The sequence below is a fragment of the Sciurus carolinensis genome, chromosome 7, assembly GCF_902686445.1.
Source record: "Sciurus carolinensis chromosome 7, mSciCar1.2, whole genome shotgun sequence".
NCBI lineage: Eukaryota > Metazoa > Chordata > Mammalia > Rodentia > Sciuridae > Sciurus > Sciurus carolinensis.
Genome location: NC_062219.1, coordinates 122,589,569 through 122,617,108, shown reverse-complemented (window position 1 = coordinate 122,617,108; position 27,540 = coordinate 122,589,569). Strand labels below are relative to the sequence as shown.

Genomic DNA, 27,540 nt, shown 5'->3' with positions numbered 1-27,540 from the left:
AAGCGCGAATGAGCACACATGTGTGAGTGCACGTGTGTGTGTGTGTGTGTGTGTGTGTGTGTGTGTGGCCCTTGGCACTAGAGATCAGTATGCAAAGTCTGTGGTGGTGATCTACTGACTATGGATATATCAGAATTAGGGAGGCAGGGCAAAGATTTTACCCCTCAACTCAGTCCCCAACCCCTGCTCAGTGTCTTCTAACTAGAGGCCGTCCCCCTTGCCACTCCCTTAGCTTTCATTCTCTGTCAGTAAATGAAGCAGCTGCTGAGCCAGCTCTGATTTTCGGGAAGTCAGATGACCTTTTTCCTCCTCTGGTTCGGCTCTCCTTGCCCTGGGGTGGACACCATGAACCCACAAATGGTTCTCCTTTGCCTGCTGCTCGTGTGCCCAGGTAGGAGGCAGGGGAGGGGAATGGTGGGCTCTGCCAGAGAGGCCAGTGCCACCAAGCTGAGACCAATCCCACATATGAAAGGGATGGTCCTTTGCTTTCCTTTTTCTCATCTGTGCTTTTCTCTTTCCCCTCTTGTTGTCTGCATGTCCCCACACCCACAGGCCTGGCAGCTGCCGCTCCTTCCTGTCCTCAGAATGTGAATATCTCTGGTGGCACTTTCACCCTCAGCCATGGCTGGGCACCCGGGAGCCTTCTCACCTACTCCTGCCCCCAGGGCAGTTACCCAGTCCCTGCGTCGCGACTGTGCAAGAGCAATGGACAGTGGCAGACGCCAAGATCCACAAGATCCATTCGGCTCACTAAGGCGGTCTGCAGACGTGAGGCTCCTGTTGGGCTTTGCCCACATACCCTGCCAAGAGCCAGCCCAGAACTTCTATTTATGAATGACTCAGGATAGACTGACCCTGATTAGGTGGCATGGAGGGATGGCCAAGTTGCTCTTTCAGAGGGCCCTCCAAAAATACTTGGAAAATGTCAATTGTCCACAGTAAGGAATTCAGGACAGGCTGTAATGGAGATTGTGGGGTACCAAAGTTAGGGACGATTTTTTACGTACAATTGATTGCATGGTAGTGACCATTCTGAATGGCTGCTGAATGGCCCTAGGATCTCCTGGACACCTGAGAATCCCAGGAGAGGGGCTGGGGTGACCATGACCCACAGGGGGCTGATGGAAGTAACTATTAATCAATTAGGTTGAACTCTGTAAAATTGTCAGTATTCAACAAGTTGTCTTTTTTTTTTTAACTATTTTTTTAGTTGTCAATGGTCTTTTATTTAATTTATTTATTTATATGTGGTCCTGAGAATCGAACCCAGGGCCTCACACATGCCAGGCAAGTGCTCTACCACTGAGCTACAACTCCAGCCCCAACCAGTTGTCTTAAAAAGTAATTTCATCTCTGTCAACCTACTTTCTCAAAAAAATTTTATGTGTTTGCGCGAGTGTGTGATACTGGGAATTGAATCCAGGAGCACTCCAACACTGAACTGCATCCCTAGCCCCTTTTACATTGTATCTTGAGACAGGGTCTTGCTAAGTTGCCGAGGTTGGCCTCCTGCCTCAGTGTCCCCAGTTGTTGGGATTGGGTGTGCACCATCGTGTTTGGCTCTTCCAGTGTGTTGACAACCAGTTGATCATTCTCCTGTGTCCCAGAAGAATATCGCTCATTCGGTGCCTAGCCCAGGTGTCAGTCATTTGCTCCTGTCTCTCCCACTTTCTCCCCAGCTGTTCGCTGTCCAGCCCCTGTTTCCTTTGAGAATGGTGTGTACACTCCACGGCTGGGGTCCCACCCTGTGGGTGGCAACCTCACTTTCGAGTGTGAGGACGGCTTCACACTGAGGGGCTCACCTGTGCGTCACTGTCGCCCCAATGGCATGTGGGATGGAGAGACAGCCGTGTGTGACAATGGGGGTGAGTGGTCTTACCAGGGGGCTGCGTGGGGGCCAGGTGTGCCCAGAGAGCCTCTGTTGGGGACAGGGGCCTGGTGTTCTAGGACAGAATAATATTCCGGGAATTGGGTAAATTGAGATCCACAGGTCCCCTGTCACTGGCCTACAGGGAGCCTGGTTCTGGCAGTTGGTATTAAGCTTCAGCTCCAATACAACAGCTCCACATATCCTGTCCATCTTTTCTAAATGCCTCAAGGCAACACTTGGTATTTGGACCCCATGAAGTATTGTAGGGAAACTACGCTGGGAGAGAGTTGAGTACTGTGTTTAAGTGTCTTGCCTTCAGAGTCAGATTAGGATTCCAAGTCCAGATCTTGGGCAGGTTATATAACCTCTTCATGCCTCAGTTTTCACATCTGTAAAATGGGAATAGTAAGAGTCCGACCTCATGGGATTTCCACTTGTGTTGAATGTGTTGATATTAGTAAGCACCGAGGACAGCTTCTGGAACTTGATAAACACCACATACAATTTTGTCGTGGTTCTAACTGCTCCTGTGAATGGTGAGTGGCTCCACTTGGCAGAAGTAGGACTTCTAGGATACCCCTGAACTGCGTTTACCTGTGGCTTTTCATAACACAGAAGACAATGCCTACCAGGTGGTAGGACTATACCCACACCCAGTGGCCCAGCTAACGACTCCCAACTTCTGCCCTGGAGTTTTCCCTAAATAGCCTTTTTTTTTTTTTTTTTTTTTTTTTTTTTTTTTTGGTACTAGGGAGTGACTCCAGGGACCACCCCTTTTTTGTATTTTATTTAGAGACAGGGTCTCACTGAGTTGCTTAGCACCTTGCTGTTGCTGAGGCTGGCTTCAAACTCAGATCCTCCTGCCTCAACCTCCTGAGCCACTGGGATTACAGGTGTGCGCCACCACGCCTGGCCCTAAATAGCCATTTATTCAAACATACATGTAATTCATTTAAAATTTTCCCTAGGTGCTGGGGAATCACACAAGCTGGGCCAGCAGTCTACTACTGAGCCACACCCAACCCTGTTTTTTGTTGTTGATTTGTTTTTTTTGAAAAAAAAAAAAGTCTTTATTGTCTAGAAATACATATAAAAAAAATCCCCATGAAAGGTGTTATTCTCCCATCTCCCCATCTCCTTCCTCTTCTTCAACACCTCTGATATAAAGGACATTATCATACCTTATTGAAACTTCACCCAGACGTCCAGACAATGCATCTATGTATTCTTCTGTATTTGCAAGTTGCGTGTTCATGTAGCCATCTACGCATAGCAGAGAGCCTTGTACTCCATTCCCCACTTAAGTTTCGCCATCACTGGCTTTCCTGTTAATCCATCAGGAAAGGTTTGGGATTGCGGGGTAAACTCATTGCGAATACGGGCTAACGCTGCTGGCTACTCGCCGCCCACTCAGCTGTAGCCCATCCCTCGTGACTGGAGCAGTTACCGAGGGCCTGAAACGCTGAGCCTCAGGAGAAATGCCCAACCCTGTTTTATTATATTTTGAGACAGAGTCTTGCTAAGTTGCCCAGGCTGCCCTCCAACTTGCCAGCCTCCTGCCTCAGCCTCCCAAGTAGCTGGAGTTGCAGTTGTATGCCACCATGCCCAAGCTCTTTTATTTTTTGTGGTACTGGGAATGGAACGCAGGGCCTTAATCAAGTTAGGCAAGTTCTCTACCAGTGAGCTACACTCTCAACCCCAAAGTATACAAATCTTAAGTATTGGATTTGATGAATTTCTACATTTCTATCCACCTATATAATCACCACTCAGATAAAGAACATGTCCTACACTTTGGGAGGCTACCTCCTATCCCACTTCTGACTCCTCTTAACCTCTCCTAACCCCTCTTCAGTCTTCTATCTGCATGGAGTAGTTTAACTTGCTCTGATACTTCATAAAAATGGAATCATGCAGGATGTGCCCTTTCACATTTGATTTTCTTTATCCAACACTATGAATATGAGATTTATCCATGTCATATCAGTGGTTTTTATTTATCATAGCTGCATAGTAGTCCATTATATGACTGTTTTATATATTCATTCTTCAGTTGAACATTGGGTTATTTCCACTTTGGGGCTATTATGAGTAGGCTCTGTGAATATCATTATGCTTGGCTTTTTAAAAAACATTTTTAGTTGTGGATGGATTATTTTTATTTATTTATTTATTTATTTATTTATTTATTTATTTATTTATTTTTATGTGGTGCTGAGGATTGAACCCAGTGCCTCACATGTGCTAGGAAAGTGCTCTACTACGGAGCTATAACCCTAGCCCTACACTTAGCTTTTGTACCTTGTTTCTCTTGAGTAAATGATCCACAGAAGGAATCGTCAGGAGAGATGACAGGTTGGCATATTAAAGTTTAGTTTTAGCACAAGCGGACAGTGTCACTGATGGACATTCCAGCAATGTAACAATTCTGCTGCCTCACGTTCCCTCCAACCCCCAGAATCACCTGTGGTTTCAGTGTTAGACATGCTGGTGGGTGTGTAGTGACATCTCATTGTGTTTTATGAAACACGACGGTCTTCATGCTACATCTTCTTTGGGGGTCTGAGTAGACACAGGCGAGGCCTGGGTTGCAACTAGGATGCTTCAGCTGATGACTGAGTCTTCTAAATTCTAAACCCTTCACCCTACTTAAGGTTCTCCATTCTCACCCTGGTCTCACAGTTCTGGTTTCTCCCAAGGGAAGAGCCTGGCGGGAGGGGCTTGGTGGCTTACTCATCTCTGTCTTTTTGTTCACTTGCAGCTGGCCACTGCCCCAACCCAGGCATTTCAGTAGGTGCAGTGCGCACAGGCTCCCGCTTTCGCCTGGGGGACAAGGTCAGCTATCGCTGCTCCTCAAATCTGGTGCTGACAGGATCTTCAGAGAGGGAGTGCCAGGGGAATGGGGTCTGGAGCGGGACGGAGCCCATCTGCCGCCGTGAGTAGCCACGCTGCCCTCCTAAGACTCCTGACACCCTGGCCCTGGCCTTGGCTGACCCCGGGTGTTCTTCCCACAGAACCCTACTCTTACGACTTTCCTGAGGACGTGGCCCCTGCCCTTTCCACCTCCTTGTCCCATGTGCTGGGAGCCGCCAATCCCACCCAGCAGAAGAAGGGTAAGTGTCTGAGAGGCGGGTAGCAGGAGCTGGACGTGGGTGGATCAGGGGAGGGAGTGAGCTTCCTGGACACCAGGAAGCCTCCCGTGGCTCAGTGACTGAAGGGGAGACCAGAAGGCTGGACTCCCTCACCAAGAGCACAGGAAGGAAGTGGGCATCTGAATCTTCCCTTGCACGTTTCTCCAGAAAACCTGGGCCGTAAAATCCAGATCCAGCGCTCTGGTCACCTGAACCTCTACCTGCTCCTGGATGCCTCTCAGAGTGTGTTGGAAGATGACTTTGAGGTCTTCAAGAACTGTGCTTCCATCATGGTGGACAGGGTCAGGAATTAGGAGTCTGCATGCTGAGAAGTCCTTCCTGGCTCTCTTGGTTTCCTTCCTGTGCTCAGAGCCTCGCTCACAGCCCACCTCCTTCTAGAAGTCCTCCAAGATTGTATTCATGCCATGCAGGAATCATAAATTCAATTCATAAAATCATATTTTCCATTCCACAAAGCCCTTTGGGGCACCTACTATGCGTCAGGCACCATGTTGGTTACTGGGGGATAACAAAGATGAACAAGGCTGTGAGGTCTCTTCCCCAGAAATTCACTATCTAGAGCAGTGGTATCTACAGAGGGGTAATAATCCATGGAGGTGCGGCAGAAAAATACTGGTATCTCTATTGAATAATCTTTTTTTTTTTTGGTTTGGTACTGGGGAGTGAATCCAGGGGCACTTAACCACTGAGCCACATCCCCAGGCCAAAACCTTAATTTTAATTAAATTAATAATATTTAATAATTTTCTCTTAAAAATTCAACATTTTGTGTAGTTTTAAAAATGAGGGGGCTGGGGAGATAGCTCAGCTGGTAGAGTGCTTGCCTTGCAAGCACAAGGCCCTGAGTTCGATCCCCAGCACCGCAAAAAAAAAAAAAAAAAAAAAGAAAAAGATAAAAATGAATATATTTGAATAGTGAAACACTTTATAATTTATAAATGTAGCTGGGCCTATGGCCGGTAATCCCACTACTGGAAAAATTGAGGCAGGAGGATTAAGAGTTCAAGATCAACACGGGCAACTTAGTAAAGCTCTCTTAAAACCAAACCAAACCAAACAAGGGATGTAGCTCGCTGGTAGAATGCCTCTGGTTCAATCCCCAGTAACACACACACACACACACACACACACAATTATAAATGTATATACCTATATCGGGGTATGTGTCCAAAATGCTTTTGCTGACAGGAAGCATCAGTGGAAGGGTTCAGAAGCCACTGGTTTCAGTTCCTTAGTTCCTTGCCAGCCCTTTCTTGTGTAATTATGCATTTCACAGTAATTCATGGAAATAGGTGGTTTTCACTCTCGGCCACATTTTTTTATTTAAGTTTTTTTAGTTCTAGATGGACCTTTATTTGTTTATTTATTCTCTTATGTGGTGCTGAGGATTGAACACAGTGCCTCATATGCGCAAGGCAAGCGCTCCACCACTGAGCCACGAGCCCAGCCCTCAGTTACATTTTTAATTTTATTGAATTGTTGTTGTTACTGTTGGGGATTGAACCCAGGGTTAAGCATGCCTACCTGTACACTCCAGCCATGTTTTACAGAAGGTTTCTTTATGTCTTCTGTAGAGTCTCTCTTTGGACTTAAAGTACCTAATTAAGTGGTAAATCAACAAAATGCACCAGTTAGAGAATGACCTCAGAGTTGCATTGGCAGACTCAAATCCTTTATTTTTAATTAAAAATATTTTTTGGTACTGAGGATTGAATCCAGAGGATACATCCCCAGTCCTTTTTATTTTTTATTTTGAGACAGTGACTCACTAAGTTGCTGAGGGTTTTACTAAATTGCTGAGACTGGCCTCGAACTTGGAATCCTCCTGCCTCAGCCTCCTGAGTCACTGGGATTACAGGTGGGCACTACTGTGCCTGGCCAGACTCAAACCCTCATGCCACCTCTCACTAGTGGTGCGATCTAGGCTGAGGGAATAAGCCTCAGTTTCTTAATCTATGAAACAGGGAGCATCATGCCCCTCACTGATTTGATGTGAAGATGAAATGAGGAGAGAGTCTGTCAAAGAGAATAGATACTCAGCAAATGTTCTCCTGGCTTCTTCCGAGCTGCACTTTCTTGCACCTATCATCAGTTACAGTGCAGGTTCTCTGCCTCTGCAAGGGCCTCTTGCTTGTTCTCTTACTGTGTCCCCTTTGGTTTCTGGGCCTCTCATTCCACCTCTCACCTGCCCTCCTCAGCTCTTCAGCTTCGAGATCAATGTTAGCGTTGCCATCATCACATTTGCCTCGCGGCCCCAAGTCATCATGTCTGTCCTGAATGATAAATCCAGGGATGTGACTGAAGTGATCGACAGTCTGGAAAAGGCCAACTATAAAGGTACGACTGTCATCAAATAAGGGCCATGGAGAGGAGAGGATGGATTCAGTACCTACAGGTAGATTCTGGATAAATTAGAGAGTGAGGTCTCTTGGGGCTCTTGAGTCCTAAAGCTCTAGAGTATCTTCCAAGTCCCGGTGAGGGTGGGGGAGTCCTAACTTCCCCCCGACTCATGGCTTACTCTGATGTGCTGCCAGTCTAAATGCATGATTCAGGTTTTCAACTCCTTCCAGAGGCCCTTGCTGTGTGGTCGATTTTCATGGTTCAACACTGTAGTCTCCTATCATTATCCACCTACATGCTGTGTTAAAAAATGGCTAAACAGGGCTGGGGATATAGCTCAGTTGGTAGAGTGCTTATCTCCCATGCACAAGGCCCTGGGTTCAATCCCCAGCACCATAAAACAAACAAACAAACAAAAAAAATTGGCTAAACAACTCAAGTTCTTTGGAAACCCCATCTTTGAATCTTCGAACCTTAGAGTGGTCTTGGATGCAATGAGCATTTCTAGGTAGAAAGACAGGACATTTGAACAGGCAGCAATGTCAAATCATTGGATGGTGAAGGTCTGAGATTATCAAAGCATGTTCATAACTTGCGTTGCTAGTGGTTGTGGAAGAGTGAATCTTCACTCCCAGTTGTAGGCGGAAAGTTTCTAAGAAAGTCTTTCCTTTCATCATATTCTAGATCATAAGAATGGAACTGGGACCAATACCTACGAAGCCCTACATTCTGTCTACCTCATGATGAATAACCAAATGCAACGCCTTGGCCTGGAAACGATGGCCTGGAAGGAAATCCGACATGCCATCATCCTTCTGACAGATGGTGGGTACTGCTGTCTCTGTGAGTGGGTCTGGAATAGTGAAAGGCATCAGTGTGGGGTCGGAAGACCTGCAGTCTGTTCCCCCCTCTGCCACTTCAGGCCTCAGTTTCTTTCCTTTCCTGTTTTTTTTTTCTTTACTTTCCATAGGAAACAAATTGGACCACAACGCAGTTGAACCAATGTAAAATAAATTCTTAAGAGAAAGTCTTGTTATTCGTTGTAGTCGAGATGATTTTCAGATAATACATATCAATGCATGAATATACAGAGAAGACTTCTTTTTAAAAATATATTTTTTAAATTGTCACATATCATTATACATATTTGTGGGTTACAGTGTGGCATTTCAATTCATGTGTACAGCGTGTAATGATCAGATCAGGGATGTTGGCATATTTTACCACCTAGGACATTTATCATTTCTTTGTGGTAGGAACATTTAAAATCCTCTCTTCTAGCTATTTTGAAATATTCAATAGTTATCCTACTGTGCTATAGAACATTAGAAAAATATGGAATGTTTCGTGAATTCCATCCTTATGCAGGGGTCATGATAATTTTCTTTGTTATCATTCTGATTTGTTTGTTCGTTTTGATACTGGGGATTGAACTGGGGTGCTTAACCACTGAGTCACATCCCCAGCCCTTCTTATTTTTTATTTTGAGACAGGGTCTTGCTAAATGCTTAGGGCCTTGCTCAATTGCTGAGGCTGGCCTCAAACTTGTGATTCTCCTGCCTCAGCCTCGTGAGCTGCAGGGATTACAGGTGTGTGCCATCATGCCCGGCTTAATTCTTATTTTAATAAATGTGCTGCTGAAACAATCATGGTTCTCAGTTTCTTATTTATAAGATAGAAATAGTGTTATTAATGATGATTGAAATGACGAGGATAATGATAGTTGCTCTCCTTTCCTTACATAATTTTTTTGGAGAGAAACTTGAGTAATTTGTATAAAAGCATTCTGTGATTAGAACATGTCAGTTCATGTTACCACCTAAAGGTAACCTGGTGCTATGTGGTGGAGCTGTGTCTCCTGATCAGGAACATGAGAAGCTATCTGTATTGAATCTGACCTCTGCCATTTACATCTTGATTTTTGTCCAAATTACATAGCCCCTTCAGGACTTGGTTTTCTCATCTGTGAAATAAGGATATTCACACTTCCGGGGGTTTCATGAGAATTAAATGAGAAAGACTAGATGAAGCTCCTGGCCCAGTGCCTAGAATGTAGACAATTTCAGGAAACAAAGTATTTTGAAATGGCTTTATTAAGGTTCCCAGGTTGAATGCTTCCTCATGCTTCTGGGGCTCCAGAGGATTCTGACCCACCCAGGTGGACAATTCTTTCCTTTCTCTGTTCTAGGGAAGTCTAACATGGGTGGTTCTCCCAAACCAGCAGTTGACAATATCAGAGAGGTCCTGAATATCAAACAGAATAGGAACGACTATCTAGGTAAGCCTCTGTCCCCGCCCACCCAATCCGTGCTCCCGTGTGGGGATCCTCAGCCAGGGTTCCAGTGGGCCTTAGCTCTGGCCCAGAGCCACAGTTTTCTCTCTGTTGTTTTGTTTGAGGGTGGTTGAGTATTACATGGAAGAGTGGAGTTGATCTGCCCACCTTGATTTCATCTTTGGTGGGCTGGGATTGTGGGCAGTTTCTTCATCTGTATAAAGGGAGCAGTACTAGGACCTGCCTCATAGGCCAAGAGGAGAAGATGCTCAGGCAAATGTGGCCTAGTACAGAGAACTGCCATCATCATCACCACCATCTCATGTTTCAGGAAATTTTCCAGGAAAAAGGAACTGGGATTCCCTCAAGGGACTCTCCCTGCTGTTCCTCTTTTAGCAATATAGACAGCTAACCAAAGTTCAGCAATTGCAGTTTATGAAGGAAAAATTTCTCAGGTTCGGAGTAAACACAAATTGTACTGACCTTTGACCTGAAAAGGATTTTGGAGAGAGACACTCAGAGAGGGCAGCTATTTTTTGTTATTATTGCTGTTTTTTGTTGCTGTTTTTTTGTTTGTTTGTTTGTTTTTTTGTTTGTTTTCGTACTAGGGACTAAACATCCAGGGTTACTTAACCACTGAGCCACATCCCCAGCTCTTTTTATATTTTATTTAGAGACAGGTTCTCACTAAGTTGCTTAGGGCCTCAATAAGTTGCTGAAGCTGGTTTTGAACCTGTGATCCTTCTGCCTTGGCCTTCCAAGCAGGTATTACAGGTATGTGCCACCACCTCTGGCTTAAAACTGGCCCAGTTTTAAAACTCAAAATCCATTCCCTTCCTCTTTAGCATCTGAACCAGAGTCAAATGTTCAAAAACTTTGATAACTGTGTACAGTGGCACACACTTATAATCCCAGTTACTTGGGAGGTTGAGGCAGGAGGCTAGAAAGTTTGAGGCCAGCTTGGGCAATTTAGTAAGATCCCGTCTCAATATACAAAACTAAAAAAAGGGCTGGAGGTGTAGCTCGGTGGTAGAACACTTGCCTAGCAATAGCAAGGACCCTTGGGTTCCATCCTCAGCACTGCAAAAGCAAGCAAGCAAGCTAACAGAAGCAGGAAACTGAAGGAATATTGCTGAAGAAAATAGACGGGGCATGATCATTGTGTGGCTCCACTGTGCTTCTGTCCTGGCCATTGCTGGATTGCTTCCTGGCTGAAGATTTCTCTCAATCTGCCTGAGCTTCTCGATCCTTTATACAAAAAGGGTACAAAGAGTGGAAGAAGATGGACTGAGTGCCACCACAGGGTGGTTCTTCCTGGAATCCATACTCTTAGACCAGAACTGGCAGTTGTGTGGGTCCAGGGCCTCCAGTGTGAAGAGATGGCTTTAGGCTCTTCTCCCGCAGCATACTTTTTCCAGAAGACCAGATCTAAAGCTTTTTCTCCGTGCTATGTTTATGAGTTCCTTTTATTCATTCAGTCATTTCAAAGTCCTTACTGAGAACCTCTCCTGAACTAGGCACCATCCTGGGTGCTGCTGGACAGATGAAATGCCTGCTTGTACAGGACTGCCATTTCAGAGAGGTCAAGGTATTAGTTTCTTAGGCTGCTGTAACAAATTGCCCCAAACCTGGGTGACTTGAAACAAGTTTATTCTTCCACAGTTCTGGAGGTCAGAAGTCTGCAATCAAGGTTTGGGAAGGGCTATGTTCCCTTTAGAGTCTGTAGGGAAGAATCCTTACTCGCCTCTTACGGTAGCCCCAGGCATTTCTTGGCTCATAGCAGCACAACCCCAATCTCTACTTCTGTCCTTACCTTGCCTTCTTTCATGTGTAATCTCTGTATCATTACATGTTGTCCTGCTATCTGTGCATTTGTTTCCAAAGTTCCTTTTCATTTTTACTTATTAAAAAAATTTTTTTGTATTGCTCAGGATTGAACCCAGGGCCTCATACATGCTAAGCAGGTGCTCTATCACTTAGCTATACTGTCAGCCCCTGCCTCTTATAACCTGATGATACCAGTCAGTGGATTATGACCCACTGTAATCTAGTATGACCTCATCTTAACTTGATTAATTCTGCAAATACTCTCTTTCTGGACAACCCCTATTGGGTCCACTCTTGTGCTGTGGGAGTTCTGTGACTTTTCTTCTCACTTGAATAAGTTCTACTCTTTACACTGAAAAAAAAAAAAAAAAGAAAGAAAGAAAGAAAGAAAAAAAAAAGAAAAAGAAAAGGCTGAGGATGTGACTTAGTACTAAGAAAAAGAAAAAAATAGTAAGACCCTATTTCCAGTTAAGTCCACATCCATGGGTCCTGGGGGTTAAGCCTTGGATATATCCTTTTGGAGAACACGATTCTACCCACTTTAGGTAATACTCAGGATAAATAAGGAAACCATATAGCATGCAGCTTACAGGTAACTCATGACATGATATGAATGAGGCAGAGAGGGAATGGGAGGGTCTGGGGCATTGACATTTAGACATTGAAGGTACATTTGTATTAAGACTTAAAAAGGTGAGAAAGTGAGCCATAAGGACATCTGGGGAGAATGACCCACGTGGGGTGCAGCTGGTGCAGAGGGCTGGAGGTAAGAGTGTCTGCAGATTTGAAGAACTTCAAGAAGGCTGTGCTGGGAGAGCGAGGGGCAGGGAGTGCTAGGAAATAAAGACAGGTAGCAGGGGTGAGGGAGGCTTGGGTCCAGCTCATGTAGATCTTCGTTGGCATAGTGAGTTCAGATTCCAGCATTCCTTCTCACGGGGTAGCCCCTTAGCCACAGGATTGATGACTTCCTTCCTTCCCATCAGACATCTATGCCATCGGGGTGGGCAAGCTGGATGTGGACTGGAGAGAACTGAATGAGCTGGGGTCCAAAAAGGATGGTGAGAGGCATGCCTTCATTCTGCAGGACACCCAGGCTTTGCACCAGGTTTTTGAACATATGCTGGGTGAGTGAATTCCCCAGTACTGGGGAGAATGGTGGGAAGACAGTGGGGGGCTCAGGTTGGGAACCTGGGTATAGTACCCGTCTGTCCCTTGCCTCCTTCATAACCTGACCCTCACACCCACAGATGTCTCCAAGTTCACAGACACCATCTGTGGGGTGGGGAACATGTCGGCTAATGCCTCTGACCAGGAGAGGACACCCTGGCATGTCACTATTAAGGTACCAGGAAAGAGGGGTGGACTTGGATCCCAGAGGTGAAAGCAGCCACAGGCCAGAAACATTGCAGTTTCTGAATATCACTTATTCCCTTTAGCCCAAGAGCCAGGAGACCTGTCGGGGGGCCCTTGTCTCTGACCAGTGGGTTCTGACAGCAGCTCACTGTTTCCGTCACGCTGAAGACCGCTCCCTGTGGAGGGTCAATGTGGGTAAGGCAGGGGCTTCACCAGCCTCCTACTCCAAGGCCAGAGCTCTGGTTACCCGTCCCCTGCATCTGGCCCTGGTCCAACCTCATCTACCATATTATTCCCAGGGGATCCCAACTCCCAGTGGGGCAAAGACTTCCTTATTGAGAAGGCCGTGATCTCCCCGGGGTTTGATGTCTACGCAAAGAAGGACCAGGGGATCCTAGAGTTCTATGGTGATGACATAGCCTTGCTGAAGCTGGCCCAGAAAGTGAAAATGTCCACCCATGCCAGGTGCCTGATCCTGGGACAGGAGGATGCCTGCAGGGGAGAGTGCTCTGGGGAGCCTCAGGATACTAAGGATGGACTTGTGTGACACTCTTCTCTCCAGGCCTATCTGCATTCCCTGCACAGTGGAGGCCAACATGGCTCTGCGGAGACCCCAAGGTAGCACTTGTCAGGACCACGGTGAGTGCTGAGGCTTAGAGTTCGTGAAGAGCTGGGACTAGACCCTGGGTTCCAACAGGGATGGGGCCGAGGTCCCTATGCCAGAAGTCTGGGTGGTGGGTAAAGGGAACTACATCAACACCCTCTTCTCTCTGATGGCAGAGAAAGAACTTCTGAACCAACAGAGTATCCCTGCTCACTTTGTGGCCCTGAATGGGAGCAAACTGAACATTAACCTCAAGACAGGGTCAGAGGTGAGGGTCTTAGGTGAGGGTGTCGGGGTCCTGCTCAAGCCAGCTCTCAGAATGGTGCTCTTCCTCCTCCCACTCTGGCTGCTTTTTTCATCTCACTTAAGTCACCCCTCCTCCCAGGCTTAGCTGGTCTGCTAAGTGTCCCTGGGCCACTCATTCCATTCTTCCTTTCTGCTCCACCTCTACTGCAGAGGTCAAACTGTATCCAGGTCGTCTCCCAAGAAAAAAAAATGTTCCCCAACTTGACGGATGTCAGAGAGGTGGTGACAGATCAGTTCCTATGCAGTGGGACCCAGGAGGATGACAATCCCTGTAAAGGTGAGTGCCCCCCATGTCTGGATTTCCCAAGGGAGGGCCACCGTGCACCTATGGCCAGCATGCACACCAGGATACCAGCGTACTGCCCTGGATGACACTGTCTCTTGCCCCTCTTGCTGGCAGGAGAATCTGGGGGAGCAGTTTTCCTTGAGCGGAGATTTAGGTTTTTCCAGGTGAGTAGAGGGAAGCTCACAAGGCTGGCCGGTGTGTGTGTGTGTGTGTGTGTGTGTGTGTGTGTGTGTGTGTGTGATATCTCTCTGAAGGAACCTGGGGGTCAGGGCTTAGAGCTGGGGCTATGGCAGCTTCATACCTCATTTTCCTTTCCTCCAGGTGGGTCTGGTGAGCTGGGGTCTTTACAACCCCTGTTTTGGTGCCACCAACAAAAACTCGCGCAAAAAGCCTCCCCGTGGTGCCCCACCACCCCGAGACTTCCACATTAATCTCTTCCGCCTGCAGCCCTGGCTGAGGCAGCATCTGGAGGGTGTCCTGAAGTTTTTGCCCCTTTAATCATGGCCACCAATCCCTTGGCTATCCTGCCAGGATCTGCCATCTCTCCTATCTCCTACTTCTGAACGCCCACCCTCAGACCCTGTGACCCATCCTCAGTCCTAGCTGTGTGAATTGAGGAGCTGTGTGAATTCAGCAACAGCAAGCACAAGCAGGAAAGTCCCCAGGGCTGCTGGCCAGCATGTCTGCCCACTACACCCTCCCCTCCTGCACTTGCTCAAATCCCTCCCTCTGGTGAACTTGACTTGTGTTCCTTTTACTTTCACATGAAATTTCTCTGTTATGAAATTAATAAAAATTGATGATTTCCACATCTGTCTGACCTCTGCCTGGGGGATGGGGAGGCCAGAATGATTCCAGGAAGGTCGGAGACCCTGCTGGACAAACAGCAACTGGACTCTGCCCCATAACACAGTCAACAGGGGAACCAGCTGGGGGACTCTTTCTGGTCTCCAGCTAGGGTGGTCTGGGATTGTTGGGGAGAATCTGGGGGCTGTCATAAAGTGTCGAAGGGGAGAGTCCTGGACCTTGGGCAGCAAAGGGTGGGGCTTGTGTAGTTTCTGTTTCTTCAATTGGCAGCTCAGTGGGGCCCTCCTGCTTGAATATTCCCGGAAAGTGATGTGTATAGGGCAGGCAGAACAAGCCGCAGGTGCCAGAACAGATTGCATAAAAGGCTGGGGGTTGGTGGGGACAGGAGTGCCATTAGACTTAAGTCTGGAGTTTCAGCTTGGACACTGAGCCAGGCAGACACACAGAAGGAACCTGGAGAAATCCTCCTGACCCCAACCCCAGCTTCTCTCCTGCCTTCTATCGACATGGGGTGCCATCTCAGCCCCCGACTCTACCTGGTATCCTTGGTCTTGGGCCTCTTGTCTGGAGGTAAGCAAGGGTCCCCTCCCCCACCTGTTGCCCCCAGCATTCTTCCTTGGTTTTGCAGGACCAGGATTCACCAACCTTTTTTTTCAGGTACGAACACAACTCCATTGCTGGCCCAGCCCCAAGTTTCCTGCTCTCTGGAGGGGGTAGAGATCAAAGGTGGCTCCTTCCAACTCCTCAAAGAGGGCCAGGTCCTGGAGTACATATGTCCCTCTGGCTTCTACCCTACCCTGTACAGACACGCACCTGCAGATCCACAGGGTCCTGGAGTGCCCTACAGACTCGAGACCAAAAGACTGTCAAGAAAGCAGAGTGCAGAGGTTAGAAATAGTGAGCACAGGGATGGGCTGGGAAAGAGGATGATGGGGCAGATGGTGGCCAAGGTCAGCAGCACTTGGGTGAGACTAGAGCTGCGTTGAGGCCAAACTGATGGGGTTGAACAGGGGAAGGGGCAACCCTAGGGGTGCAGGTGAAAAGCAGAGAAGCAAGAGGGCTCACCTTCACTAAGCATTTGCTCTGTGCCAGGCAGCCTGGGCAGTAAAGAGAATGCTCAGGAATGGGGAGCAGACCAGCAGAGCAGGGACTAGCTGTTTCTCAGTGACAAGGTCTCTGAGAGAACGAGGGATACCCTGAAGACAGACCTTCCCTCTTGGTGACTTTTACTTGTCCTCCTCCCCAAAGCGATTCACTGCCCAAGACCACAGGACTTTGAGAATGGGTACTACTGGCCCAGGTCTCCTTATTACAATGTGAGTGATGAGATCTCTTTCCACTGCTACCATGGATACATTCTCCGGGGCTCTGCCAATCGTACCTGCCAGATGAATGGCCGGTGGGATGGGCAAACAGCAATCTGTGATGATGGAGGTAAGAAGTCCACCCACTCCTGATGACCTTACTCTTTCCCTTACACGTCCATCTCCAAGGAACAGGCATCACAACTGTTTTCTGACCTGCCCTCTGGATCTCTGCAGCGGGGTACTGCCCCAACCCGGGCATCCCCATTGGCACAAGGAAGGTGGGAAGCCAGTACCGCCTTGAAGACAGCGTCACTTACCACTGCAGCCGGGGGCTTACCCTGCGTGGCTCTCAGCAGCGAAAATGCCAGGAAGGTGGATCTTGGAGTGGGACAGAGCCTTCCTGCCAAGGTGAGTCTTGATCTGGACTCCCACGTCAGATCCTGCTCTCCAATTCTAATGTTCCCACACCAAGGCACTATCTCCTTCTCTCTTCAGCCTAGCTCCTTCCTCACTTCTTCCCACTTCCAAGCCCTTCTCACCTTAGAAACCCATCATCTTGTTTTTCTGGTCACTGTGTCCTTGATCTTCCAGATATTTGACCTGATTTTTGACCTCTCCCAGACACCTTCATGTATGACACCCCTCAAGAGGTGGCTGAAGCCTTCCTGTCTTCCCTGACAGAGACCATAGAAGGAGTTGATGCTGAGGATGGGCACAGTCCAGGTTTGAGCAGAGAGGGGAGGCAGAGCAGGGAATGGAAGGAGTTGCAGGGGAACCATGCACCCCTCAGCCTGAGTCTCTCTGCTGACATTCAGGGGAACAACAGAAGCGGAAGATTGTCCTGGACCCCTCAGGCTCCATGAACATCTACCTGGTGCTGGATGGATCTGACAGCATTGGGGCCAGCAACTTCACGGGAGCCAAGAGGTGTCTTGCCAACTTAATTGAGAAGGTAGAGTTCCCTTCCCTTTGAATGTGGGGACCCTGATTGGACCTCACTGCTCTTCCAGTGAAGGCAGTGAGTAAACCCCCTTGTGCTTCCAGTCCCTCTGAATACAGCATCCCAGAAAAATCTCCAGGTCCTAGTTTGTTCTTTCCTTTTAAGGTGAGGGTATCTTAATGCTTAACACAGCTTCCTCCATGAACTTCAGCCTTGAGCCTCTTACTATGGTCTTCCTGTCCCAGCAAAGGTGCTGAATTCTCCCAACTATAGTATTGTACTTTGAATATCATGACCCCTTACTCTTCTCATTCACAGGTAGCAAGTTATGGGGTGAGGCCAAGATATGGTCTAGTGACATATGCTACAGAACCCAAAGTTGTTATCAGAGTGTCCGATCCAAAGAGCAGCGATGCAGACTGGGTCACTGAGAAACTCAACCAAATCAGTTATGAAGGTCAGAGGTTAAGCAAGGGAAGCTGTGAGGTTAACTGTGGGGTTACAGAGGTCAGAAGGCTCAGAGGTATTGTGGGGAAGGGGTAGAAGATTCATGTTGAGGAAGATAGAGGGGACCATACATTGTGGTTAAAGACGGATGGCAGGGTCACTGGGCAATGGGTGTTAGTGGGGAGCCTGTTGGGGCTGATAGGGCTATTTTGTAGTCAAAGCAACGTCAGTAGGATAACTCACAAAGATGAAGGATGTGGGATCTGTTGATAGGCTCAAGGATGGCATGATGGTGAGGTGATGATTTTTTCCCTTTCCACAGACCACAAATTGAAGACAGGGACTAATACCAAGAGGGCCCTCCAGGCAGTATACAACATGATGAACTGGGCAGGAGATGTCCCCCCTGAAGGCTGGAACCACACCCGCCACGTCATCATCCTGATGACTGATGGTCAGAAGGGACCTTCTTCCTACCCACCTTCCCATGCCAGTGTGACCCTCACAACCACATGTAACACCAGAGATAGGGCCCTGAACACTGCTCATAGCTGGCTGTTGAGCTTTCCTATGGCCCTTTATAAGGTGGGACTCTTCTCCCCAAGGTCTTCTATGATCTGACACCTCTATCTCATCTCCAACCTGCTTACTCAGCCATGTGTCACTGCCTTCACCAATTATCTTTTTGACTCTTTTCCTCTTCCACTCACATGGTCCTTGTCTTCTCTGCAGGCTTGTACAACATGGGTGGGGACCCAGTCACTATTATTGGTGAGATCCGGGACTTGCTGGACATTGGCAGGGATCGCAAAAACCCAAGAGAGGATTATTTGGGTGAGTGACCTGCCCAAGACCCAGGATCCTGCTTTTTCAGGGCTTGAACTCTTTTTTTTTTTTGGGGGTGCTGGGGATCGAACCACAGCAGTCTACTGGACTGAGCTATCTCCCCAGCCCCAGGGCTTGAACTCTTACTCTGCCTTTTCCTCCCTTAGATGTGTATGTGTTTGGGGTCGGGCCTCTGGTGGATCAAGCAAACATCAATGCTTTGGCTTCCAAGAAGGACAATGAGCACCATGTGTTCAAAGTCAAGGACATGGAAAATCTGGAGGATGTTTTCTACCAAATGATTGGTAGGAAGATAAAAAAGTATAAGGAAGCAATAGGAAATTCAATTCCCCTCAGGCCCCCCCCCCCCCCAAGTTGCTCATTTCCCTCTATCCCTCAAGCCCTAGAAATTTGGAAGCCTTTCCTTTTCTTCCTTCTTCCCTCCCTTTCTTTCTGGTACTGGGGATGGAACCCAGGCCTCACACATGTAGGCAAGCATTCTATCACTGAGCTACAGCCCAGCCCTTGGAAGCCTTTTCTCATTCCTCTACGTCACTATTCATGTTTCCCTCCACTGTCCACTTCCTGATCTTAGAATCACAGCAACATCAGAACTTTCTACTTCATTTTACAGATGTGGTAACTGACACTAAGGGACAGAAAGCTAGCAAGAGGTGGGCCTGAAAACAGAGGGTCTCTGATTTTTTGGTCCCAAGGTCTTTTCACCATACCAGTGTTTCCTTTTCTCCTAACATAATGAAACAAATGCCCTCAGCCTTTTTCCTCCATGTGGGCTTCTGCTCCCCATAGAAATGCAGAAATCCCTTTTGAAATGGCTACTGCCACTTAGGGATGAAGTGTCCCCAGTTTTCATCACATATTCCTTTCTGCCAGATGAAACCAAGTCTCTGGGCCTCTGCGGCATGGTTTGGGAGCACAGGGAAGGTACTGATTACCACAAGCAACCATGGCAGGCCAAGATCTCAGTCACTGTAAGCACTATATCCTAATAGTAGGAACTTGGAGGGGAGGTGGAAGGGGCAAACACGGTAGAGGAGGAGCAAAATATTCACATCAGACTTTTTTCCCCCCTTCACTGTTCTGTTCCCAGCGCCCTTTGAAGGGACATGAGAACTGTATGGGGGCTGTGGTGTCTGAGTACTTTGTGCTGACAGCAGCACACTGTTTCACTGTGGATGACCAAAAACACTCAATCAAGGTCAGAGTGGGTAAGGATGCAGCAGATGGACCCTGAGCTCCAGCCACATCGCCCACTTCCTTACCACCCTAAACTCTGCCTGTTCTTGGTGCAGCCCCTCCCTCTAGACCAACTGTGGGTGGGGAAAAGCAGAAGTCAGGGATGACTCTGGGTCAGAAGCAAGAGGCTGTCCACAGAGAAGTGGTGCCCTTTCTTCCTTCATCAGGAGGGAAGAGACAGGACCTGGAGATAGAAGAAGTCCTATTTCACCCCAAATACAACATCAATGGGAAAAAGGCACAAGGAATTTCTGAATTTTATGACTATGATGTTGCCCTGATCAAGCTCAAGAGTAAACTGAAGTACAGTGAGACTCTTAGGTGAGAGCATCTGGGTCCCTGAAGACAGGAGGCTGGGAAAGATGGGCTGGAGGATTGGGGTGCAGGGCAGGCCATTTGTTGCTCCTGACTGACCCCACCTCTGTAACAGGCCCATTTGTCTGCCCTGCACCGAGGGGAACAACTCGAGCTTTGCGACTCCCTCAGACAGCCACTTGCCAGCAACACAGTAAGGCATATTCTGGGACAGGACAAGGATGAGATTCCAGGAGACAAGTGGGACATGGAGGGGAAGTGTAATAGGAGCAAATGATGCCTAGCTCAGGAAGGTTTTGAAGGACATCTGTTAAGTGACAGGGACAATGGGGTTGGAGGGGGGGAACTACAGTGACCCGGTCTGCCCGTCTGTTCAGAGGAAGAGCTGCTCCCTGTCAAGGATGTCAAAGCAATGTTTGTCTCTGAGGAGCAGAAAAAGCTGACTCGGAAGGAAGTCTACATCAAGAATGGGGATAAGGTGAGGAATGGGGGAATCCTAAGGTCCTCTAGGCCTGTCCTAAGTCAGCTTTGTTCATCATCCCTTTCTATTCCATGCTGCCCTTCAGAAAATCAGTTGTGAAAGAGATGCTCAACATGCCCCAGGCTATGACAAAGTCAAGGACATCTCAGAGGTTGTCACTCCCAGGTTCCTCTGCACTGGAGGGGTACATCCCTATGCTGACCCAAATACTTGCAAAGGTGAGAGAAGAGTGGCTGTGTTACAAGTTCCTGAGGCCCGATAGTCCTTTCCCTAAAGCTTCTTTCTCCTGCAGGTGACTCTGGTGGCCCTCTGATTATTCACAAGAGGAGTCGCTTCATTCAAGTGAGTACTTACTCTTTTTCCTATCTGTGGGGAGATGCCAAGTGGTTGGCATGGACCCCAAAGCAGGAAAGTTCACTGCATGTAGCTGGTAACAGGACAGAGCCTGCCTCACCTTAGAGCTAGTTTCTGAACTGGCCACTTGGGTCATGTGCCTGGCCTGTGAAGCAAGGAAAACAGGGTTGAGCTGGGTACTTAGTCTCATTCCCTTGGATCAGCTCAGATGCAGTCAGGGATAGGCATGCTTCCTGGCATTAGGATGAAATGATACATGGCATCCCCTCACCTCTGCAGGTTGGTGTGATCAGCTGGGGAGTAGTGGATGTCTGCAAAGACAACAGACTGCAACAGCAGGTACCTGCTCATGCCCGGGACTTTCACGTCAATCTCTTCCAAGTGCTGCCCTGGCTCAAGGAGAAACTCAAAGATGAGGGATCTGGGTTTTCTATGAGGGGTTTCCTTCTGGAAAGGGGCATGGGATCAAATTAAAACAGTTGCGATAATAACTGTGTTCCAGATCCTTGTGGGTAAAGGAGTGGGGGATGTGTACTGGCCATGTTGTTAACAACTGAGATACAATCTGACAGCCGTTTTTAAAGGCTTAACCCCAATCCCAAGGGCTGAAAAACCAGAGGCTGAGGAAGATGTGTGAGCTTCCACCTCAGTGTTTTACTGAGACCGGCATTGGGGGTGTTATGAGGCACAAGGAATCCAGCTCCATTCCCTAGAAGTCATCCACAGGTTTTCCTCATAGACATCATCATTGTAGACAATCTGGGTCCTCTTGTCCCGGTGGCAACCCTTAGGGCTGTTCTGAACAGCTAGGGAGGGAGAAGAGTAACAATTAAGGTTTGAAGATCATGGGTCAGACCTGAGGCCCAGAGCTTCACTACCTCGCTCTGGCCTCTGGCCCCAGGAAGTCCAGTTCTCATGCTGCCCTCTGGTGGCCAGAATGGATGTCTCCTCTTAGCCTCCTCAGGTTGGTTGTGGTCAACCTATCACCATGGAGAGTTTACAATGTTATTGTAGAGCATGTGGCTATTGTGATGAATGTTTTGTTCTTAGAAAATCCTCAAAAGTTATCATTACTGAGACATGTGAATGATGTTAACCTACTACTTTTAGTCAATATATCAAAATTAAAAATCGGAAAATCTTGGTAGCCCTTTGTTGATTGATTCTGAATACTTCCTAGTATCTGAATCCTACTTTCTGCTTACTTCCTTCCCAGGAAAATCTATTTTCAGGTAAAATGGGTCATTCACAGTGAGAAATGCTACTGGCTCCACCAGAACTCATTCAGGGGGAAACTTGGCTCTCAGCACACTCCCTTGAGCCTCTGGTACTTTTCCCCCCTTTCTCTTTTTTCCTTCACCAGACATGGTCCTCTCTTCACCCCATTCAAGGATTCCATCCCTACTACTTGAGGACTGGAGTGAATCCCTCCACACCAGCTCCCATTCTCTTTGGTCTCTGAATCTTGCCACCACTGACTGCTTCTCTCTCTTAAAGTCTGCGTCCTTTGGCTTTAGTGGCCCAGGGCCTCTGGTGCTGTTCCTAGTGCCATGGACACATCTCGTTTCCTCTGCTGAATCCTCAAACTAACATGTCAGGACTGTTGGGGACATGGGGGACACAAGGAGCCCAGTCCAGTTTTCTAACATAATCCCTGAATAGTCCTCAAACCAGTCCTGGGTCACTTTTTTCTCCAAAATCAGTTTTCCTAATGATACCATCATTTTGTAGCAGTGCAAATGACTCCAATCCATTTTCATTCCTCACTCCAAATCTGAGTTCTGGAACCCTAATTTCAAATTCTCATGAAGTCTGCTGTACTCCAGTTCAGAATCTACAAGTCTCATGAGCTGTTCATCTCCCTCACTAAGCTGATTTTGGCTCCCACTTTCTTCCCTGTTCCAGTCACTGCTTTGGGAGTCAGTTTCAATTCTTTTCTCTCCTTCCCTTAACCCTCACTGATGGAGGGGCTGGCAATTCTCCTTTTTATTCTCATAGCCTCCATAAAAATTCTGACCATTACCACCTCTAAGGAACCCAGGGATGTGCAAGGGAACAAAAAAGGGTGGGTTGTGGGGGGAATGAGAAAGATTTCCATTTCTTACCAAGGGAGCCCCAGAGAGACTTGCCAGTAGCAGCATCCAGCATGGGCTGTTTTCGGGCTATGTTGACTTTGAGCTGTACGGACTCCACCTGGGTCCCATTGAGCTGTAGCAGAAGATGGTAGGGTACAAAGAATAGAAGAAACATTACAGACCAACCAAAGGAGTTGTTCCAGGGGTTACTAGATGAATAAGGATCTGAGAACAAAAGTTTTTCTGTGTGACTAGGAAGAGACTTTCTGTCAAAAGGAACCAATTTCCTCCTGGCTCTCAAGTATTTTAAGGAGAAAAAGTGAAACTGGAAGAAGGGATGGGAAGAACAGGTCTGGGAAGTCCCAACCTCGGCAACGGCCTGATCTGCTGACTCCATCTTTTCATAGGTGACGAAGGCACAGCTGGGATGAGAGAAAACAGAGTCAGTAGAAGGCTGTGGGCTCTGCTGGACCCACCAAATTCAGTGCTCACAGGCTGCTGATAACAGGGCAGCTTCCTCCCATAGGCCTCACATCCCAGGTCTTCTTATCATGCCCTGTTGGCCATCCTTACTTCTGGGTGGGTCCATGGAGAGGTCAATGATGTTTCCAAAGGGAGAGAAGGCCCCACGGAGGAGAGTGGGTGTCATGTCTTCTCCATACACGTAGAGAGTGTTCCCTTTCCGAGGGGCCCGGCGTTCAGGAAATGAGTCCGACCCTTTGGATCAGAAATCAGTCATAAGACAGTTTCATTTCACCCTCACTTTAGTGGGACCTACCCAAGGCTGAGCTAAGATCACTCTCCCCGCCAGCCAAGATCACTCACTGCGGAAAGGGCCCTCTCGGTCTCGGTCTCTATCCCTGTCCCGGTCCCGGTCTCGGTCTCGGTCTCGATCTCTATCCCTATCTCGATCCCGATCCCGGTTCTCTGTCTCGCTCCCGGTCCCGATCTCGATCTCTGTCCCGCTCCCGATCTCGGTCTCTGTCCCGGTTCCTCTCATGGCTGCGGTCCCGGCTTCGGGGAGGGGAGGCTGATGAGCGAGCACTGCTACGTTCTTCATAGCCCCAGTCAAAGCTTCGAGGGGGACCATCACCAGACCCTGGACCCTCTGCTTCTTCTCCATCTGGCCCCAGTTCCCAAAGCCTATCACTAGAAGACACAAAGCTGGGGAGAAACAGACAGTATGGTTCAAAGGGGGCTTTTTCTTTCTCCTCCCAGGCCCTGTGGAGACTCAACACACACTCCACAACCTGGTTTTTTTTTTTTTTTTCACTCCAGTCCTAACCCTCCCAAGGACTATGCAACCAACCCCCCACACCAAGTGGGACCCAGTCTAGTTCTCTAACCTCTCATACAAAGATTTCCTCTGGGGACGTCTGGAAGACTGAAAGAGAGACCAAGAATAGTTAATATGATTCCTACTTGTTGCATGTGGGTCTCTTGTTTTCCTCAATCCCTAGCTCAGGGACAGCAATTTGGGAACCATTACCTCTTGCAGGTCATCATCAGCAGATATGCTCCTCTGGAAGGGCTGGAAAGTAGGGACTGGCCCCTTCTCAGGGTCCTGAAGAGGTGGTAGAAGCCTATGTCAGTGTTGGAACAGGAGGCTGCCTACCATGAGACAGAGGGGCTACTCTTCCTTCACTCTCTTCTTCTGATCTTTTCTTTTAATGCTACATACAATTCTTATCTGATTATGTGAAATTTTTAAATAAGTGACCTAACATACATGTAAAGTACCTGGTTTAACTGCTACCTTTCTTGAACCTGGTGACATTTTCAGTCTGTTCAACTTCTTGGAGCAACACATTTTAAGAGCTCTAACCCTAGGTGGATTAGAATCACATAATGTATAAAATGGAAAAGAACATAGAGGAGTCATCTAGTTTTTTTCATTTTACAAATAAGAAACCTTAAAGCTCTTCCCAGGTGTGGTGGGTCATGCATATAGTCCCAGCTTGGGAAGTTGGGGTGGGATCACTTGAGCCCAAGTTCCATATCATCCTGGGCAACATAGTGAGACCCATCTCAGAAAGAAAAGGAAAAAAAAAGAAAAAGAAACCCAGAGCTCAGAATGGTCCAGCAATTTGCCCATGTCTGAATATGCATTATTTTTTTCCACTAATCCTATCTCCCTTCTAACTTGGAGGGATGCTCTCTGAAGACAAAGGTCCCAAGAACAATCCTGCTTGTGCTCACCTTTAGCTTCCCCTCTAGGGTTCGAGAACGTTTGAAGCCTGAGTTCTTGGTCTCGGCTTTGATGGCACTGATGGCCCCTGACTTCACCAGTTGCTTTGCCTGCTCTGTTGCTGTGGCTGTGTCCACCACAGGTTGCTCTGACAGTGCTGGAGTGGTGAGGGAAAGAGACATTATATTGGCTGTGGCAGAGATCAGGCCCACACTGCCCACTTCTAATCCTCTCCACTTCCTGTTACTCACAGCGTTTGACGCCACCTTGGCTGGCTGTGCTGCTGCTACTTTGCTTCTTCAGAGCCAGCAATGCCTTTTTCTGTGAATGGTAAGAAGAGAGGTGTCAGTCAGGGCAAGTCCTTTCCCAAGGTCCCTTGGTACAACACTTCAGGGACACCTTTCTTAAAGAAGATAATGCAAATGGTGCCCCTGGAGTGGTGCCTTGAGGCAACCCTGCCTCTCGTATCTCATCCCCCAAGTCATCTACAATGCCAGCAATACTTAACCAAGTCATGGTATCCAGAAGCTTTCCAGAGTCTCACATTTTTTAAGTTGAAGAAAATGAATCAGTCATGTATCAGAGACCCAGCACAAAAGATGCAAATAAGTAAAGCCTACAAGCCTTTGTGGGGGGCTTTACCTACCCATTCCTTACATATTAAATGAAGTCCAGACATGACTTTGTAATAGAAGTATTTTACAGAAGTAAAATACATGGTTCCTATGCTTAACAGTCCAGGAGATAAAATGACTAGACTGAATGCCAAGATAAATAAAAGATGTAGATTACTTGTAGCTAAATACGAATAGACTTTCTGATGCTTACATGGCTATTAAACAGGGCCCTGAGTAGAACCTAAACCAACACAGTTAGAAGGTGTTTTAGACAAAGAAAACAGGGTGGCAAAGATGCAGAGAAAAGACAGTTTCGGGGAATGTGTTCTAAGTAGTAAACAGTTCTGCTTCATTAGATAGCTAAGGTTTTGGAACTTTGTTCTATACATAATGCAAAATCACTTATGAATTTTGAGAAGGACAGGAAATAGAATTTAGAATTATCAATGGATTTTTAACAGGAGTGAATAAGTTTGTCAAAAAAAAAAAAAAAAAAAAGAAAGGAGACCATTCCAACGGCCTAGATGCAAGGTGTGCAATAAGAAATTCACAGGAATGAATAAACAAGAGAAATTACTTGAAAGAAGAATCAAGAAGACTTGACCCACTGAATATGGTGGTGTGTGCCTGTAGAACTCAGGAGGCTGAGGCAGGAGGGTCACCTGAGCCCAGAAATTGGAGAGCAGCCAGGCATATAGTGAGACCCTAATCTCAAAAGGGGCGGGGGAGAGACAACTGTTTGGCTCTGCAAATAGTGCAGAAGTCAGAGATGATATTTTTGAGTTTAAATACAACAGAGTTGAATATAGTCAGTCCTATGTGAAAGAGCAAGAAAAGGACTAGATTAGACAGGAAGATAATAATTTCAGTTTGGTATCTGAAGGTTATAGGTAAGGCAATAGATGGAACCGGAATATCCAGACTTGGAAATCACCAGCCTCAAGTGTGGTGGTATTAAAAGCCACAGGAAAAGATGACAATTCCACGAAGACTGCAGAGAAAAAGGAAAAGTCACACCAAGACTGAGAAAGCCCACCTTTGAAGTTACATGGAGACGTGATGTCTCCAGGTATGAAGTGGAACAACCCCCCCCCCAGACCCTCACACTCACCCCAGGTGTCTTGGAGTGCTGAATCTGAAGGTTGGGATATGCCCCCACACACTCCCTCACCTTTTCTTGAGTTTGTTGAATTTCTTCTGCAGAGCCTCCTCCTCCTCGCTCAGTCCGGGGGTATCACCAACATGGTGGCTCCTGGTTCAAGGCAGGGCCCAAGACATCTTTCTCCACTTTCATCACCCAGGGTTTTCACGCCGTCCACCCTGTACTCCAACCCACCCTTCCAGGCCTGCCTACTTTTGCCTTTGGCCTTTCTCTACCCCTTGTTTAAACGAGGCTGCAGTCCAAGCTCCCGCTCGTCGTATCAACCAGCATTCCCTCTTGTCTCCAAGGATCACAGACACCAGAGCCTTGGGGTAGCACGTGGCCCAGGAGGGAAAAACACTGACTCTGTCACCAAGGTGATGACACCCGACCCCCATCCCCATTTGAGTTAGTATGGCTAACCGCGGGTCTGGACAGCAGAGGAGGCGGTTGAACCCGCGCAGCGCTCTCAGTGCATGGAAAGGGGGAAGAAAATAAAAGGGGCTCAGAAAAAAGGGGCTAGGAGTGAGGAGAAGACCTTACCTGAGGGGGCGGCAACCCGAGCCCCACGGTCTCGGGCGGCGCCAGCGCTGGCCGCTGAGAGCGGGCTCTAAGCGATGACGTAGCAGGGGCTCAGAACGCGGTAACCAAGGCGGCGGAGGAGCAGGCACTTCCGCCCGGCCTTCTCCTGTTCCAGGTCGGGCCCCTCGGCCGCGTTGGTCCACGCTCCCGGCGGGGGTGTGTACCGGAAGTCGCCTCCACTTCCGCCCATTTAG

At 47.8% G+C, this 27,540-nt stretch overlaps 3 protein-coding genes, 1 non-coding gene and 1 pseudogene across 4 annotated transcripts; 2 read left to right on the top strand and 3 right to left on the bottom strand.

Annotated features, from left to right (window-relative positions):
- The first annotated feature begins 115 nt into the window (after positions 1-115).
- On the top strand, positions 116-14,821 carry C2 (complement C2). Its single transcript, XM_047559359.1, has 18 exons — positions 116-391; positions 553-768; positions 1,680-1,865; positions 4,632-4,805; positions 4,885-4,983; positions 5,170-5,303; positions 7,221-7,359; positions 8,047-8,187; positions 9,551-9,640; positions 12,445-12,585; positions 12,709-12,803; positions 12,898-13,009; positions 13,114-13,279; positions 13,377-13,453; positions 13,595-13,686; positions 13,875-14,001; positions 14,125-14,174; positions 14,332-14,821. Exons 1-18 carry the CDS (start codon positions 295-297, stop codon positions 14,506-14,508), a joined length of 2,313 nt encoding a protein of 770 aa, XP_047415315.1. The 5' UTR covers positions 116-294; the 3' UTR covers positions 14,509-14,821.
- Positions 2,985-3,240, bottom strand: LOC124989528 (small nuclear ribonucleoprotein F-like; annotated as a pseudogene).
- On the bottom strand, positions 8,692-8,796 carry LOC124989811 (U6 spliceosomal RNA). The gene has a single exon (XR_007109629.1). It is a non-coding gene; the product is annotated as a U6 spliceosomal RNA (small nuclear RNA).
- Positions 14,822-15,121: 300 nt separating the features above from the next.
- Cfb (complement factor B) lies at positions 15,122-21,885 on the top strand. The gene is given in 20 exon segments (XM_047559358.1): positions 15,122-15,387; positions 15,475-15,603; positions 15,606-15,704; positions 16,066-16,251; positions 16,359-16,532; positions 16,746-16,847; positions 16,940-17,076; positions 17,383-17,521; positions 17,834-17,965; positions 18,244-18,345; positions 18,504-18,641; positions 19,231-19,328; positions 19,448-19,565; positions 19,761-19,914; positions 20,024-20,048; positions 20,050-20,101; positions 20,286-20,386; positions 20,475-20,607; positions 20,682-20,731; positions 21,023-21,885. Coding segments are annotated over 20 exon segments (2,328 nt in total). The 5' UTR covers positions 15,122-15,323; the 3' UTR covers positions 21,218-21,885.
- Nelfe (negative elongation factor complex member E) lies at positions 21,021-27,537 on the bottom strand (the record flags this gene model as incomplete). The annotated part of the gene is given in 12 exon segments (XM_047559223.1): positions 21,021-21,549; positions 22,849-22,951; positions 23,186-23,242; positions 23,393-23,535; positions 23,644-23,746; positions 23,748-23,982; positions 24,165-24,202; positions 24,308-24,382; positions 25,018-25,163; positions 25,258-25,329; positions 26,796-26,875; positions 27,308-27,537. Coding segments are annotated over 12 exon segments (1,410 nt in total), but the record flags the coding sequence as incomplete, so codon positions are not given.
- Between the last annotated feature and the right edge of the window lie 3 nt (positions 27,538-27,540).

Coding starts and splice junctions, on each gene's coding strand:
- C2 (XM_047559359.1), top strand. CDS start 295: ATGACCTTTTTCCTCCTCTGGTTCGGCTCTCCTTGCCCTGGGGTGGAC. Junction 769..1,679: donor CACTAAGGCGGTCTGCAGAC/GTGAGGCTCCTG, acceptor CTTTCTCCCCAG/CTGTTCGCTGTCCAGCCCCT. Junction 14,002..14,124: donor GGATGACAATCCCTGTAAAG/GTGAGTGCCCCC, acceptor TCTTGCTGGCAG/GAGAATCTGGGGGAGCAGTT.